Raw genomic sequence first — 18590 nt, 5'->3', positions numbered from 1 at the left:
GTTTAACAATAAATCTCTCATCCTTCTCAGAGCACAATATTCCCATACACTCTAAGTAATATTCTCCTACGCTTAGAAGCTCATGATGTACCTTTCTTTTCATTATGCTCCATAGATAAGACAAAAGCCTGATCACAGCATATTTGCTTAGCTGGCTGTGACTGGAACGTGTAACTGTTGCTATAGACATATTTGGGCTTTGCTATTTTCCGGGACTTCCTGAAAGCAAGCTAATAAAACTCTCGCCTCCATCTTAGAGGGTCAGATTTTGCATCCAGATCTCGTCTCGTGTCGTTACTACAACATCCCAATGGGAACTTATTCAAAAAACTCTAACCGAAGCCAAAGAGGATTATAAAAAAATTGCTGACAGAAAACGCTCCACCCCCAGGAAGTTTCAACCAGGAGACTTTGTGTACATCTCCACAAAAAACGTCAGGGTGGAGCAGCCTAGTAAAAAACAGGGGTGGAAACGTTTAGGGCCCTTTCCTGTGAAAAGACTTATCAATGAAGTGACAGTAGAGGTAGAATTACCAAAGAACTTACGTCAAACCCACCCAGTCTTCCGATTCAGTCTTCTAAAGAAAGCTCCCCCTCCTGACAAGTGGCACCCTGAACGGGGAGCCCCTCACCCCATCCTGGTGGATGGCCAAGTTCATCATGAAATAGAAAGCATTCTAGACTCTAAGCTCAAGCACAATCAACTGTATAACCTGGTAAGGTGGAAATATTTTGACCCTAGTTACCAGGAATTGATTAAAAACTCGGACATGAAGGCTCCTAGACTCATCAAGAAATCCCATGAACTGTATCCTGACAAACCTGGGCCCCTGTGAGAGGAGAAGGAGATCTTTGAGGGGGCAGAATGTCATGTTTGTGTTCAGTAATGCCAGGATTGTCTGTATGTTGTAACCACAATGCTCATTATTAACCTCATGTATTCTCTCCTTAGTATAAGTGTTACTTTTTGAGACCCAGAGTGGGCTTCTCCTGTTATCTTATAGAAATATGCTCCTCTAAGCTAGCTCTGACCTTGGAGTGTCCAGATGCCAACACTACTTCGCCCAGATGCTGGGAATGTATGACTGTATACTGAATGTCAAGCCATAACTAAAAAGGGTTCTCGCAGGACCCGTGTATGCTGCGCGCCAAAACCTTAACAGTTATTTGAGCGCGGGAAAATCAAGTATAATATAGAACTGCTTGCCTTGCCTTATCACTTCTACCAAGCTCCGTGATGGAGTGCAGACCTGAACTGTACAAACCTGAATAAAGCTTTTCTACTGGAACCAATGTGTGTTCACTGGAGAGGGGATGAGGGATCTACCTGCCATGAACTGACATACACCTTATCTTGCATCAGTGAAGCTGCCAGTTCTTCTGTACTCGGATGACACTGTCTTGTTGGTCTAGATCCATAGTGGGCCTGTGTAAACTTATCTGTTTATTTTCTAAATACTGGTGTACAGAAGGTTTGGTAATTAATGTAGTAAAGTCTAAGGTTGTTATTTTTAGTAGAAAACAGAAAGTAAGGGACTACAAATGGACCATGGATGGTCTACCTATGCTATCAGGTCACTCAGTTTAAATACTTGGGTGTACTGTTCAGTGCTAACCTCTCATGAAAAACTCATGTGATATCAGTGTTGTTCTAAGAGCTGAAGTGGGTGAAATCTCTTATGAAGCTAGGAGGAGGGCATTTAATTTAAAGCTAAAGATCTTGCAATCGGATCCAGAGTTAAGTTTGTTTGGTCTTATTAAATTAGACAAGCATAAGAACAACTGGGACAAATTGGTGAATTACAAGCTAATGCGCCTAGGGATTTCAATAGAATTGATGGGGAGAGCAGATGCTGATGAGATAAGACATCTGATTGGAACTAGTTTGATTACAAAAACACATCAGTGAGGTCAAGAAGTATTTGTTCAACCGTCAGAGTTGGCATTCCCCTGCCAGTTCATATCCCAATGTATTTTTATGATTTAAAATATCATGAACATAGATGCACCTTTATGTTGGCACATCTTAATGCTTTACCATCTGCAGTCTGACAAGGTAGCTATGCTAGTATTCAATACTCAGAGAGAACATATAATTGCAGCCTTAATCATATTGAATCCATTGACCACATACTTTTAAGCGGTCCTGAATTTTTAAAATGTAGACAGGAGCTGATTTCCCCCCTAATTAGTAAGGATTCTGTTTCTCCATCTGCCAAGACCTCCAGGCTACTGAGCAATGAAGATGGATGGGTTACAAACAGGGTCGCTATATTTTTGGCTGCCATTATAGAAATATGGAAACATTCCAAAGCACCTGCAGTATATGAGTAGTTTCCCATTAACTAGCTAAACATAAATTCTTAGTGGCTGTTCAAGACCACTGGGTTGAATGAACAGTAAGAGAAAAGAAAGAAAAATGTATTAAGAGAGCTATCATATCGCCTTTAAATTGACTCCTGTCCAAACTAAGCATACCCAGCTCTTTCAACCTTTCCCCGTAAGACTTGGTCTCCAGACCCCTCACCAACTTTGTTGCCCTCCTTTGGACATGTTCAAACCTGCTAACAGCCTTCTTCAACTGTGGTGCTTCAAGTGAGGTCTCACCAGAGCAAAATGGCATCATTGCTTCATGTGATCTGGACACCGTACTTCTGTTGATGCAGCCCAAAATCACATTTGCCTTTTTAGCCGCTGCATCACACTGCTGACTCGCGTTCAGTTTTTGATCTGCGAAGACCTCTAGATCCTTTTCACATGTATGACTGCCAAAACAAGTCATCCTATAACTATGCCTCTGATTTTTCCTGCCTAAATGCAGAACTTTACATTTATCTCTGTTGAAATTCATTTTACTTTTAGCCCAGTTTTCCAGCCTGTCAAGATTATTCTGAATCTTGATTCTGTCTTCTACTGTATTTTCTACCCCTCCCAATTCAGCATCATCTGCAGATTTAATGAGGATCCCCTCTATTCCTTCATCCAAGTCATTTATAAAGATGTTGAACAACACAGGGCGCCCTGGGCAGACCCCAGAGGCACTCCACATGTCACTCTCCCCAAGAGGATGAGGAACTATTTACAAGCACTCTTTGAGTGCAATCTATCACCCAGTTACAAATCCACCTAACCATTGTTGGGTCCAAACTATATTTTACCAACTTGTCAACAGGAATATCATTTGGAACCTTATCAAAAGTCTTCCTGAAAGCAAGATGAACTACGTCTGCAGCATTCTCCAGATCCAACAAACCAGTAACTCTCTCAACAAAGGAGACAAGTTTAGTCTGACACGACCTGTTCTTAACCTTATAGAAAGAAGCCATTAGATATAAGCAACATGAAACTCGCCATAAAACAGAAGCAGACAATTTTAAAAGCTGGTCTAATAAAACCCTCCATTAAAGCATGAGTGAAAAGATGTGTTTTGGTGGGTGCCTAAAGGAGAGCAGGATCCGGGCGAGCCTTAAGGGGGCGGGCATTGCAGAAGGGAGAGGCCACCACAGAAAATGCCCTGCCTCCAGTCACCACCAGTCTCTCCTCTGAAGGTGGGGGCACAGAGAGCAGGGATTGAGAGGCAGATCTTAACTGGCAAGCTGGAGAGGACGGGAGGAGATGGTGCTATTCCCCCTAAGACCCAGGGAAAGTTCCTCATAGAGCTTCACCTGTATCTGTATGCTTGGCAGTAATGCCTACTTAAAAATCCCCTTTGAACATGCTAGAGAGAGAGAACGAGGCTAGCTGACAGAGTGAATGGTGAGATGGGAAGGACCGTGCCACAGCTTTTCTTGAGGATCAGCCCCTTACTCCTGGGAAGATAGGAGTGAATAATTCTCTGTTCCTGTTTTCCTGCCTGAAGTCCTACAGTTTTTCTTTTCTACAATTGTCCTCATATACCACTTACTTACATTCATCTTCAGAAGGTAGTGGAGATCTGAACCCGTGACTCCCACAGTAGATGGTCTTAGCTGGTGCCACCCTGGTCCACAGGGTCTGTTCGTAGGCCTAAGTGCTCCTCGCGAGCCGTATGAATTCACAGTGCAGAGGCTTGGTCAGCAAGGGGTAGGCAGGTCATGCTGATCACACTGAGTGTTGCTATGGCAGCCTTTTTCTGCACTGTGACACCCCTGTAGAGGTGGGGGCTGGTGCTGAAAATGAGTGATGTCTGCAGGGGGGAGGATGTGCCTTTGGCTGCCTGCTTGAGTGAAGACAGAAGTTGGTGGTCGAGCTCTATACTGATGAGGATTGGTAAGAACTTTCCATCTTATCTGGAGCTATCTAAGGGTGTTCTCCTGGCGGCCTTTAATTTTAAGAGATGCAGTTCATCTGGCCCTGAGGACTTGATTCCATTTAAAGAAGCTAGGTCTTTACATAACACCCCATATGCATCCTAGGCTGCAATTCCCTTCCTTCTTCAGGTTGAACACAGTTTCCCTTACAAGAGAAAACTGAAGCAAAGTAGGAACTCTCTTTATCACCTGTTAAAATTTCACTTGCCTTTCGCTGCAGTGGGCCTACCACTTCCATATTCTTTTTCTCGCTCCAAGAATATCAAAAGAACCCTTTATTGTTGCGTTGAACATCTCTCATTAGCCTAAGCATATAACACAGAAGGCAGTAATACTTACTTTTTTTTTGCCCCCCAACAATGCAAGACTTTTGGAGGTCAACACAATGCATTTCCATACAGTTTTCTAACAGTCCACTCTGGCCACATGTGCAAATTTTATAGCAACCAACATCTCCTGTCGACGATGGAACCTGGATGAGTGTGCCCTGGCGGACAATGAAATCAGAAGCTTCACCCAACTTGCAGCCTAGATGAAGAAGGCAAATCACTAGATTAAATATGAATGTATGTTCCACAAAATAATAATACAAATAATAAGAATAATCTACATGGCACTCCCCTTTGAGAATCTTACTAGCATTTTTGTGTGGTTTACCTTGCACACAGAAATAAGGCAGGCAGGGTTCCCCAGGCTGACATCCTCTTCTGTTCACTTCACACAGCTGATTGGCAGCGCAAGGGTTTGGGTTACAGGGGTGTGTAACATCCTCCACAACATTACCTAAAGTACTTGGGCCTGAAAAAAATGAGTAATCAGTTAGGACAATTAAAAAAACCCTGTGGGTTTGTGTACAAAATTACACATGGCAGTAGATGATCCGTGAGTAGATCCCAGGCATTTTTTAAACTGCAGCTTCCTAGTCTAGAGCCGTGTGGAAGAGAGGGTTAACTCTGCATTTTATAACTCCTCCCTGCTAGGCTGTTATTTGCATCTTGAGAAGAACATACTGTGATATTCTCCTAATCACTATATAATTGAGTAAGCGTGTTTCAGACGACTCACTTTATACCCTGGTGCACCACCAGAGGAAGCTGCTGCAGAGGAAAGCCCAGGTAACTCACCATATCGCTCCAGAAAACATGCCATGGTGAGAAGCCCAGGCAGGGCACAGGAGCGGAGCAGGTGTCAATGCCCTCCCCGCGCCTTAACCCGGCTGGTATTAGTTGCGGAGCAGGTGACAATGCCCACCCCCACCTTAACCTAGCTAATATCAGGAGCGGAACGGAGGGTAATGCCTGCCCCCCCACTTCAGCCAGCTGGTATTAGGAGTGGAAAAGGTGGTAATGTCCACCACCACCTTAACCCAGCTGGTATTAGTACTAGAGGAGGCAATGCCCACCCCTGCCTTAACCCAGCTGGTATTAGGAGTGAAGCAGGTGGCAATGCCCACCCCCACTTATCACAACTGGCATTAGGAGCAGAGCAGGTGACAATGCCTGTCCCCCTTAAGCCAGCTGAGATCAGGAGCAGAGCAGGTGGCAATGCCCGGCCTTACCTTAACCCAGATGGTATTAGGAGCGGAGCAAGTGGCGATGCACCCCCCCCCCATCCGCCTTAACTCAACTGGTATTAGGAGTGGCAATGCCCACCCCCTACCTTAACCCAGCTGGTATTAGGAGCAAAGAAGGTGGCAATGGCCACACCTTCCTTATCACAACTAGCATTAGGAGCAGAGCAAGTGGCAATGCCAACCACCATTGTAACCCAGCTGGTAGTAGGAGCAGAGCAGGAGGCAATGCCCACCTCCCTTCACCCAGCTGGGATCAGGAGCGGAGCAGGTGGCTATGCCTGCCCCCCTCCTTAGCTCAGCTGGTATTAGGAGTGAAGCAGATGGCAATGCCCACCCCCATCTTAACCCAACTGGGATCAGGAGCGGAGCAGATGGCTATGCCCACTCTCTGCCTTAACCCAGCTGGTATTAGGAGTGGAGCAGGTGGCAATGCACACACCCCGCCTGCCTTAACTCAACTGGTATTAGGAGTGGAGCAGGTGGCAATGCCCACCCCCTACCTTAACCCAGCTAGGATCAGGAGCGGAGCAGGTGGCTCTGCCTTAACCCAGCTGGTATTAGGAGTGGAGCAAGTGGCAATGCCCGCCTAGTGCCTTCACCTGGGTGGGATCAGGCACAGAGCAGGAGGCAATTCCCTTCTTCCATTCACCCAGCTGAGACAAGAAGTGGAGCTACCAAGAGTGGGACCACCACACCCAGGATTCAGAACAGTTAATCGCTCCAAAGATAACTAAGCTTATTAATAAAGTGTCAAATGTTCATACGATTAATCTGAATTCTTTGTGTATTCCATAACAGGTTAGTAATACATAATACAACAATCTTAGTAATAATAATACATCACTTCTCTACCAAAAATCCAACTCCAAGAGAGAAGCTCCGGGACCAAGTCAAGGTAAGTATAAAGTTCCGTGGATTATAATAATGTGTTTCTTCTTTCTTTTTCAGTTGACTTGGCAAGAAGGTGGAAATGCGAATGTTATGCCCAAGCTGGGGCTGGCTAACAATCACGCAGATTTCATCTTGTGGACTTCCTCAGGGGCATGCAGATGGTCCACCATATCAGTTGTTATACATTCATACAACCCGGAGGGTGACGCTGACACAGCCCGTCTCGCTCAGATCCTTATCAAATGCCTGGTGCATGCCGGCATAGCTGCGCTTGGATCAGCTAAGCATACCAACAACCCAACTCAATCAGCAGTTTTTCCACCTTTTAAAAAGGTCAGCAAAATCATTAGGGCTTTTTCTGCTTTCTACCCTTGTTGCCTCTTGGACTCAAAAGTAAGCACGGCATGAGGTGAGTCAAAGATGGTATTTCCCAAAGACTTTAAATGGGCTAAAGTTCATATGTTTTTAAAGCTGTTCACTGGCCAATGTTTTTCCTGTTTGCTTCTCTCTTTTATGTCATTTTTTCCTGCTATGGCCTCCGTTTCCTTCTTAGAGAGATCTCAAGCAATCACAGATGACATAGTGAAGATAATTATAATGTTATGCTACACTGCTAATAAGAGTGGGTTACATGCTGACTCCCATTTTGATTAGCAATACTTCTTGGACTGACCACATGGATGATCCTAGCTAGTCAGGGGATCATGCCATAAAATATCTATGTAAGGGCAAGGAGTCATCAATAAGCTGATTACACACCGCTTCGTATTTCATTAAGCAGTCAAATGGAGGATGCTGCCCATATGCCAGTGTCAGCTTTGGGGGAAACCCCAAAAATGGAGGGAGGAGGTTTTGATGCTGACTGGGAAGGCAGATAGTCTGAGGGCAAGTGTTCTACCATCACTGGATGGGATGATATTATCACTAACCGGTCAGTTGAAAAAATCTCAGGATATGTATTTAGTACATTTTATCCCACCCTTCCTCCCTGGAGCTCAGGATGGCATACACTGCTTTTCACTTCCTCTATTTTATCCTCACAACAACCCTGTGAGGTTAGTCTGAGAGAGAGACTGGCCCGAGCTCACCCAGCAATATTCATGGCAGAGCGGGGTCTGAACCTGGGTCCAGCATTCTAATGACTATTGACACACTGACACTGCTGATGGAGAAATGGCCCACTCGAGAAACTTCGCTTTTCACTTACTTCGCAAACGGACTCCCTGTATAGACCTGGCCAACCTGACCACCCCAATCCTTGGCACTTTGAAGCTAGATTATGGCAATGTGCTGTACATGCAGCTACCCCACAGACAGCGCAGAAGCTTCAGTTAGTTCAGAATGCGGCAGCTCAGTTTTGACTGAACTGACATTGCCAGCATATCACACTGGTTCTGGAGCAGTCCCATTGACTGCTTCTCTGGTTCCAGTCTTCATTTAAATTTCTGGTTTCAACCTTTTAAGTCCTAAACAGCCTGGGACCCACATGCCTGAAGGATTGTCCCTCCCTGTATGAGCTTGTATGGCAGTTACAATCTTTGCGCTAACTTCTCCTTCCCATTCCTCCCTATAGGAAGGTGAGGACTCTGGAAAACATTCCAAGGCTTTCTCAGCCACAGCCCTGGAGGAAGTCTGGCCCACACCTTCCCTTGCTGCCTTTCATTGGCTATGGGAAGCATCTCTATTTAAAAGACACCTGGTTGCATTTATTGTTCTCAACCCTTTGGGGTTTCCTGGGTACGAAGAAAGGCGGGATGTGCGCATTTTAACAAAGAAACATGAGGATGCCATGAAGCTAAACAGCCAATCAGATAGAGTTACATACAACACTGACGACAAATGAAATATATTCTGAGCAAAATCAGTTTCTTGGGTAGGTAAGCACATTTATCTCCTTTCACGGCAATTGTGCCGTAATTGCCAAAACAAGGGTGTGTGACATTTTAATCACTGACAGCTATGCTCATGAAACACACACACTTTAAATGCCTCTTGAAATATTTTTATGTCATCCTTTTTTTAGTAACACTGAAAAAACTCTTTCAAACTCTGAGCCTGTTACAGATGTCAAGACTCCAGTACTTACGAAGATAGGTATCTAAGGGTATACAAGTCTCCAAGTCATCTGTTGGCGATAAAAGTTCACAAATACTTTCGGCCTTGTGTCCCTCAGGAAAATTGCTCAAATCTCCACATTTCTTGAGAATTTCCACACAATCTGATCTTCAAAAAAATAATAATTATATATTAAGTGCATGAACGCTATTTGTGTATCATCCTAATTACAGTCTAAAAACCCCTCCCCATCACTCCTTTGTTGGCCAGAAAATGCACAATGAACTGTGCCAAATCAATCTTATCTGAAAGTGGGATCTCATAACTAGGGATGCCAACAGGCCTGGAGAAAGTATCCTAGAGGCTTAATGTGTGAAAATGGGCAGCCGAAGCTTTCCTTGGCATGGAAGTAAATAACACCACATTAAATCTTTACTAAAGGGACAGGGTATTTTTTCTCTAGGCGACTGGCAACCCGACTTATGGACACTACTATCTGTCCCTTCCTCTTTCCACCTGGGAACATCACAAGGCAGGGAAAGTCCCACCTTCTGTCTATGGGAGGTCGGTGGGGCGCATGAACGCATCTTGTGGAAGCTGCAATTCTTCTCAGACACTGATGAGACCTCCAGCTGGATTGAACAAGAGCTCAGCTAGTCGCCTTGTATGTGTTTGGTGTAAGCCTTCCCCTTATTCCACTCTCTCCACGTCCACAGTTACATGGACTAAGAGGAGGACTTGTGCAAGAAAGACAACGGGGGGTCAACAGGGTAATAGCGCCTCAGAACAGACTGCTCAGCCTTCTCCTCTGCCGTTTTCCTTTGAAACTGGCCTACAGACTGTACACCTCTTTCACTCAAGGCCTCACAGTTCCCTGGGCTTTCCCCCTTCAGACTGACTTGAAGTGCCTGGGCCCCCTTAAAATTCATGAACATTTTCAAGACAGATAGCTGAAAAAATGGTAAAAGTAGATGTTATGTATCTATTTGAAAACAAAGTCAAAACCCTAAGGCTTAATTCAAATATTATATAAAATTATAGTTTGCGCTAACCATTGTTTAAAACCCAAGCCATTGTCAGAGATTCTCGTTCATAAAATCACTCCTGCCTTCACAGTACAGTAACCTTTGAGGGCTGTCTGACGGCAGCAACTATGGTTTGTCAATTCAAACATCATGTCAAAATGTAGTGTGAGCACAAATTATGGTATGCAAAGCCACTTCAAACCATAGTTTCTCATTTCGGTTTGCCAGATAATGACAAACCATGATTTGTCAACTCAGACACTGTAGGCTAGCTGGAGTTGGCACACCACCCAGTTTGCCTTGGCAACTCTTTACATTCCTAATTTCTGGTCAGTTGGCACACCACAACAGGAATCAGGGAGTAGTTATAACATGTTTTATCTTGTTCTCTCACCCTTCACAGAGCATAATATTCCCATACACTTTAAATATTCACACATGGCTCATGTTGTGCTTTTCGCTATGCCTAATAGATAAGACAGAAGGCTGATCACAGCATATCTGTCCAGTGGCCTGTAACTGGTTCAGAACTAGTTTAGAACATGCTACTATTGTTGTAACTATTGCTTTGGACATATTTGGTCACTGCTATTTTCCGGGACTTCCTGAAACCAAGCTAATAAAACTCTTGCCTCCATCTTGGAGGGACAGACTTTGCATCCAGATCTTGTCTCGTGTCGTTACTACAGACACCACCCCAACTATAACTGAGGTTCTTTCATCACAGTTAAGGCCTGAGGTCTGGATCAAATCTTAGGCATCAAACCAAACAAGTGCTCAACAAAACTGGCTGGCAAATATTTTCTAATACAGGAGATGGAGCAGCCTGCTGGCTTTAGTTCTCAGCGTTGCCTTTTGCCTCTCTTTAACGACAATTTCGACAGGACTGCAGACAGCTTGGAATAACACATACGTACAAAAATGGAATGATTAATAGTGGAATATTTAAAAACTACTTACTTGCAAATAATGCTTCCTCTAGATTTACTATGGCAAGGTTTAATTTGCAACGAACAAGCAATTGCCTTCCACATTTCCGGTTGACATTTTTTAATATCTAGAACAGGAATATTTATAAATGGCATTTTAATGCTTCCTTTCTCCCAAAGTTTCATGTCATTCATGGCTCCTTGGTCTGACTGGGCATTACAGCTCCTGAAGAGTTCAGTTGGCCTTCAAGAAAAAAATGAAACATATATATAAAAGGGAAAAAAGAACGGCTTTTGAATCCAGCATGGATACTTGTACATTTTAGACATTTCTGGGAAAACAAAGCTCACAATTCTAATGTTAAGCAAGATACATTCAGCCAAAACAGCGCTGGAAGGTCCTGTCCCCCTGTCTTTTACTGACAGAAACCATGGGTGGAAGATAGTAAACACTGTGATTACCTAGCAATGTACAATGAAGGCATTCTTGTTCTAATTCTCAGTAGCACTGAGGGCACCACTTCTATTATTTGGAGGGGTTATCCCCCCAACACATATTTTTCAGATTTTTCTACAAACCCAGGGCATTTTTCAGATTTGGCGAAAGATGTGTCTCATCTGTCCATGGTTTCAGATTTGGTGATGTTGAGCATGAGATATATTCCTCCAGGACACCCAGCTTGAAACGCCCACTCTGCCCTGGAAGCTTGCTCGGTGATATGGGGCCAGTCACCCACTCTTGGCCGTATCTATCTCACAGGATTGTTGTGAGCAGGGCTTTTTTTCTGGGGAAAGAGGTGGTGGAACTCAGTAGGTTGCCCTCGGAGAAAATGGTCACATGGCTGGTGGCCCCGCCCCCTGATCTCCAGACAGAGGGGAGTTGAGATTGCCCTCCATGCCGCCGAGCGGCGCAGAGGGCAATCTAAACTTCCCTCTGTCTGGAGATCAGGGGGCAGGGCCGCCAGCTACGTGACCATTTTCAAGACATTCCAGAACTCCGTTCCCCCGCGTTCCCGCTGAAAAAAAGCCCTGGTTGTGAGGATAAAGTGGAGGAGAGGGGAACAATGTAAGCTGCTTTGGAGACCACTGGGGAGAAAGGTAGTAAATAAATAGGTAAATAAATTAAGGCATTTTCAAAAGCATTTTCGAAGTGGAAAGCTGAGGTATGGATTTTATAAGTGTATATACAACTGTCTTTTTAAAAGACTGTGGGCAATTCAACAAAATGTAAGGGAAAAAAGGAAGCCAGAAACAGATAAATGCAAAACAGTCCCTGCAAAGCTAACAAGAAACTCATAATCAGCACTGACAAATTTGTGATCTAATGGCACAATACAAACATTAACCATGATTCAGTCTCCGTGGGATTCTGGTGCATTAACGGAACTCTCACCCCTTAGCATTCATGGAAGTTCTCTGGGGTCCCTTTTAAACTGCCCGTCTTCAAAATGGACGTATTTTAAAAACACCAAATTCCAGCAACTGTATCAACCTCTAGAAGGATATAATCATACATTTCACTCGAGGACGGTGTGTTTTGTAGAAAACATTTAATACCTGTTATTAAAATTAGTGCAGTAAGTAAGATTTCTACAGCCCAGTTGACAAGGTTCACGTACATCTGCTAAACAGGTCAACATGGAAACTTCAAGTGAATTGTATTCACAAACACGATCAAATTCTTGCCAGCTCTGTGTATTGCCCCAGCTGCTGCTATAAAGTTTAGTGCATAATTCTCTGAAGAAAAAAAAACAACGTTATACAATACCATTTCTTAAGACAAGATCACAATACTTATGATAGCACTTGCAAGATTAGCCAATATATGATTCTCTCACCGAAAACATATGACTATAATTGAAGGGATGTGAACAGTGTTTCAATACATGATGTTACAGACAACTTCAAACTTTACGAGATTTTAGGGACAGACTGGTTCGCGTGGTCTGCCTCTAGAGAGTAATGAATCCAGTTGTTTTTTCAGAATGCTCTAGAGCAGGGGTCCCCAACCTGCGGCCCGCAAGCCACATGCTCTTTCTGTGCAGCCCTCCAACCTGCTTATTTGCTGCTATCACCCTGCAATTTTGTTGCATTTTGAGTTAAGCTGTGGCCCTCTTTAGGCACTGGGCACTCTAATGCGGCCCCCATGTGACAAAAGGTTGGGGATCCCTGCTGTAGAGGATGCCACTACCATGGTTGAGGCTCGGAACACCAAATTGCAGGAGACAACAGAGTTGCTCCTTGATGTCGTCGCCCCTCTTTTAAGAGAATTTATGAGGGTTTGCTAGGGAATGAGGGATATAAAAATGACTCAGATGATTTGAGCATCACTGGCAGAAATTTCATGCCACGCAAGACAGAACATGCCATATAGAGCCACGGATCAGTGGTAGATCATCAGCCCAACATGCAAAAGGTCCGGGTTCAATCCCTGGCATCTCCAGTTAAAAGGATTAGGCAGCGGGTGAAGGGAAAGGCCAAGGCCCAAGGCCCTGGAGAGACGCTGAGTAGACAACACTGACCTAGACGGACCCATAGTTTGATTCACGCATCTAGCTGTGGAAATGACGGCAGTGCTGGTGAAGAATTTCTTCTCTGCCACCACTGCATTGGCTGCATTGGCACTGGCTGAATCTTGTCCAGCTCTATTATTAAAGTGGTTCATCATATATTAATATCTAAATCTGAACTGCCCAAGATGCTGAGTTCAGCAATTATCTGTAACTGGAAACGAAGCCCTTTGTGGGGAAAAATACAACGGGCTCTAGAAAGGGGAGGGCGAGCAGGCAGGCATTGCCTCCTCCTCTGCGACTGATCCCAGCTGGGTGAAGGTGTGTGTGTGGGGGGCAAACATTGCCTCATGCTCTGCTTATGATCCCAGCCTGGTGAGGGGGGGGCATTGCCTCATGCTTGACTCCTGATCCTGGCCAGGTGAAAGAGGGACGGGCACTGCCTCCTGCTCCGTGACTGATCCCAACTGAGTGAAGGGAGAGCGGCCATTGCCTCCAGCTCCATGCCTGATCCTGCCCAGGTGAGGGGGGGTAGGCATTGCTGCCTGCTCTGCGCCTGACCCCAGCCGGGTGAAGGGCGATGGGAATTGCCACCTGCTCCACTCCTGATCCCAGCTGGGTGAAGGGGAGTATAGGCATTGCCACTTGCTCCGTGCCTGATTCCGGAGGTTTGAAGGAGGAGGGTGGGCATTGCTGCCTGCTCCGTGCCTGATCCTAGCTGGGTGCAGAGGGCGGGGCACTGCCCCCTGCCTGATTCCAGCAGTTTCAGGGGGGGGGCATGCATTGCCATCTGCTCCACTCCTTATCCCGGCTGGGTGAAGGGAGGAGTGGGCATTGCCTCCTGCTCCTCGCCTGATCCTGGCCAGGTGAAGACAGGGGTCAGACATTGCCACCTGCTCTGCTCCTGATCCCAACTGGGTTAAGGTGGGGGTGGGCATTGCTGCCTGCTCCATGCCTGATCCCAGCTGGGTGAAGGGGGAGCCGCACTGCCCCCTGCTCTGCGCCTGATTCCAGCGGTTTCAAAGGGGGCAGGCATTGCCTCCTCCCCTCCTGATCCTGGCCTGGGCTTCCCTCCATGGCAGCGCCCTCTGGTGGCACACCAGGGTAGGAAGTGAGTTGTTTGGAACATGCTTACTCTTTTATGTAGTAGGATGAGTCTACAAGATCTTTTGCTGAACCTGCAGTGGTATCTAAGCAGAGTTACACTCTTCTGAACCCACCTACTCCAATGAACTCCAATGGGTATAAATTTGCTTAGGATGACACAGAAAGTCTCTTAGATCTGTTCCAGTGGGAAGCCTGATTAAAGGCACGTCTTGTTTCAGGTGTGTCAGAAGCATCTGCTTATTCTTTCAGATGAACCCCCTTGAATGAAACTGTTAAGATGTCTAAGGCTATGAAGGCCATCACTGGCAATTTAGAGCCCTGACTCTTCTGACTTGTTAAATCACGCCATGAGAAAGTAAGAGTTCCTCTGGCTAAGGGTATCAATCCATCTATGGTGGGAGGATTTCCCCCTCAGACTTTGAAAGAGCAATGATTAGGCATCCTTAAGAAACTCTTGTTAGTGAAAGATGATGTGGTCAAATATAGGCCAATATCTAATACTTTCCTAAGTGGCAGAGATTGTCTGAAAGACATATCAGCCCTTGACCCATTTCAGTCTGCCTTTCAGCTTGATTTTGGGTAAGAAACAGCTGTAGTTGTCCTGGTAGACTATCTGAATCTTCCTCTCTGCTGATTCTTTACATCTGTCAGAAGTCTTTGTCACTGATTATTCCATTTTTTCCAAGTGTCTTGAAGAGATGGTAGGGAGGGATAGAGTGGCATTCCACTGGTTTCACTGTTTCTTGGGGGGGGGGAGTGTAAAATCAGGTGCTTGGGAATGTGAGGAACTCAAAGATCTATCCTTTTTCTTATGCTTTTCAATATTTACATGAGGCCGTTAAATAAAACTGTCCAGAGCTCTACGCTGGTTGTCACCAATATGTTTGTATAAAAAACAGAACAGATCTGCCTGCCTCCAGTATGGATAGGTCATCAGGCAGACTATGTTAAGAGCGTGAGGAGCGCTCCTGGATCAAGCCTTGTTACTGCAGAAACAATTTGGTGTTGCTGCCAAGAGAATACCTTTGTCTATTACATCTTGCCGGTAAGTTAAAGTTCTACTCTGAGTCCTCCAACCTAGCTACAGTGATCCATGCTACTATAACCTTTAGATTAAATGATCGTAACAAATTCTACAGGTGGCTGATTTAATAACAATTCAGAATCTTCAGTTAGTGTAAAATGTGCCCGATTATTATCTGGGGGTAGCCAATTTGAGCACAGCTCACCTGCTCTGAAGTATCTCCCCTGGGTATCTGTTTGCTTCTGGGTTCCAATGAAAGCGCCGGTGCAAAATGCAAAGCATCACTACTTGCTGAGTGGCTTTCAAAGATCTGTGCCATCTCTTTCATTATCCTTATATCTGACATATCGACGGCACATTCTACATAAAGCTAACCAATTGTTTTAATGTGTTTTTTGTAGTATGTTTTAATAGTTGTTTTATCCCATTATTGTATACAGTTTTTAATTTGTTGTTACTAGCCTTCTGTCCTGGGAGGCCAAGGCGGTATATAAATATTTTAAATATGCCAGGATAACTGCCAAGGCATCTCTTAGATGAAATCTGTCTCAAGCTCAATCTCTCAAAGATCTCTATGGTTATTTTTGGCACTGGTCAAATGTTCAGCCTACCAGGAAACAAAACAAACTGGTAGCCAGCATTCATTGCAACTTTAACAAGGACTTCTTAGCAGGGGCCCCAGGGCAGTAGGAGAGGGAGGAAAAAATGCTGACCTACACCTAGATGTATTTGCTTTGGAACAGCAGTGCAGTTTAGCCCCATCCAAGCCAGTGGAAGGTGGTGGGTGCGCCGTGACTCCGGGGTGAACGGACCTCGAGCTCTCCAGAAAGCACTGCCAGAGAGGGTCCTGAGGCAGAGGCATTGTTTTACAGCTTTCAATAAGTCCATCTACTATTTCAAGTTCTGTTTTCATTGACATCAGGATCCTTTTACAAGCAGTTTGGCAGGCATAATCTTCTGCTCGGTCGCAGCAGTATAAACCTATAGAAGCAGAAAGATGTCAATATTATATTCCCTCTTGTCTAGTTGTCTTGATGTAACATGGGCATAGATTCAAAACTTATGCTGGCAGAGAGATCTTTGCCAATTCCCCCTTCGCGTTCCATGGCCTGCACGCACACACACCCCGTGCAGTCCCTAAAAGTCCCTTAACATTCAGAAGCAGAATTCCCGGAGGTTCAGCGGGCTGCTGCAGGAGGGGACGGGGGGAGAAGCCCCCACTGAGCCACCTCACTTTGCAGGCGGTGTTTTGGATTCAACTCACAGGGTCAACACACCATCACAGTTAAACACAAGCAAAAGAGAGACAAATTGGGTTATTTCTAATGTGTAACTTGAAAAGTAAATATACAGAACTGTACGTATTAAAAACAGGTATTCATCACATACAAGAATTACCATAATTGAAAATGGTGTCACACTACAGCTATCTCACTGAGTGCTTCCATGCAGCAACAACAAAAGCTACAACAATAACAACATTAGCAACAACAACATTCTATTTACATACTACCCTTCAGCACAACTTAACGCCCACTCATAGCAATTTACAAAGTGTGTTATTATTATCTTCACAACAATCACCCTGTGAGGTGGGTGGGGCTGAGAGAGCTCCGAGAAGCTGTGACTGACCCGAAGTCACCCAGCTGATTTCAAGTGGAGGGGTGAGGAATCAAACTCGGTTCTCCAGATTAGAGTCCTGCCGTTCTTAACCTCTACACCAAACTGGCTCGTTGAAACGATCAACAAGAAGAGAGGTATAAACACTGTCAGATCTGCCCAGATACTTGAGATAGGCCTGGGGCAACATATATTTTCTGAATGTCCTTGTAAAATGAGCTATGCAAAAGGACCTGTTCAACTGTTTCAACCATGCCCAACTGAAAGGGGGTAGATATGCCGGGAGTATGGGCTACGTCAATATCTCTCTTCAAGAAAGGCTGATGGTAAATGCTATACAGTACTTAGGGAATTCCAAAATATAGAGGTAGTCTGCTGGGCAAAATTATTTCCAGAGTTCCTGGCCACTGGAGCAGATATAACTCATGTTCTGTTAACTTGAAGGGCTATATCCCATATTTGTTGTTTAATTATTTCTTTAGCTCCCAAGAACCCAAGGTGCTGTAGGACAGGAACGGAAAAACCATAAAGCTGTAATTTCTCCTCAACAGCTCTCACCCACCCCGAGTGGTAATTATCTAGGAGAATTAATGAGGTTGATCTGGGGAGAAGGTGACGGTTAACATGAGCCAGAAACATATCGCTTGAAACCAGCTGCATGTTTCAAGTGGAACCAACCCCAACTCTACCCTGACGTTAGTTATATGTTATACTTACTATCCGTTGAATTTCTCATTGGATAGGACTGTGTGTAGTTATTCACGCAATGAATTAACTGTGGGCTAACAGAAGCACAATAGCTTTCAACAGCTTTTATTTGCGAAGGTCCAGGAGAGGAGTCTGTTCGAAAAATTGCTTGGCAGTACTCCCGGCAGTTTGTGTGATGTCCTGCGTAACTGCAACAAACTGATCCCACTGTGGAGGGGGGGGGGGGGAGAAACAAGCCAGTGTATCAGAGCCCAGTTTATTCGCTGGTACCAAAGAAACAGAAATTAATTTTAGAGCAACTGAAAGTAAACTGAGTGACATTTTTTATTTGACCAAAATGTTACACTTTTTCAGACTCTGTTGACTGAATGTATGCAGAAAACATTTCCCCCCTTTGCCATTTTTATCCGGACAGCGTGGCGTGGCTTGAACAGCAGCGGGACAGACAGGTCTACCTCCTTATAAAGAACTAAGAAAAGAACACCTCCAAAGGAAATAAAAGAATTACTGAAATATTTATCAGGAAAGGAGTTTTTTTTTTTAATATATACATATACTTACTTTCATTTCTGTTAATGCAACTATAAAGAGAATTCTAGAAATAAAATCAAAAAAAGAAACATTACTGAAGGCCTTCATGAGCTAAACCAAAGTTAATAAACTATGTAATAACAGGAATGAAAGCTAAAACCAGAGGAACAACCAGAGGAAAGGGGCATACAATTTGCCATCAAAAAACTAAAAAGGCATTTATCTGCAAAGAGTACACTGAAAACAACGACTGAAACAGAGAACGTCCGTGTCATCGTTTCTGAGGACTGTGAGTCTTCAAAGCCACTGTGGGAGCTTGTCGTCACAG

The 18590-nt window shown here is 44.6% G+C and overlaps 1 protein-coding gene across 1 annotated transcript in view; it reads right to left on the bottom strand.

Moving 5' to 3' along the window:
• Positions 1-18590, bottom strand: part of RECK (reversion inducing cysteine rich protein with kazal motifs) — a 58266-nt gene that overhangs the window by 15753 nt on the left and 23923 nt on the right. The window contains exons 8-15 of the mRNA XM_054991745.1: positions 18293-18326; positions 17741-17938; positions 16117-16384; positions 12320-12499; positions 10794-11006; positions 8840-8976; positions 4947-5087; positions 4629-4817 (exon numbers count right to left, since the gene is read on the bottom strand). Coding sequence (XP_054847720.1) covers positions 4629-4817; positions 4947-5087; positions 8840-8976; positions 10794-11006; positions 12320-12499; positions 16117-16384; positions 17741-17938; positions 18293-18326 — 1360 coding nt within the window. The remainder of the gene's footprint in view (positions 1-4628; positions 4818-4946; positions 5088-8839; positions 8977-10793; positions 11007-12319; positions 12500-16116; positions 16385-17740; positions 17939-18292; positions 18327-18590) is intronic.

The sequence above is a fragment of the Eublepharis macularius genome, chromosome 11, assembly GCF_028583425.1.
Source record: "Eublepharis macularius isolate TG4126 chromosome 11, MPM_Emac_v1.0, whole genome shotgun sequence".
NCBI lineage: Eukaryota > Metazoa > Chordata > Lepidosauria > Squamata > Eublepharidae > Eublepharis > Eublepharis macularius.
This window is presented reverse-complemented; position numbering and strand designations above follow the sequence as displayed.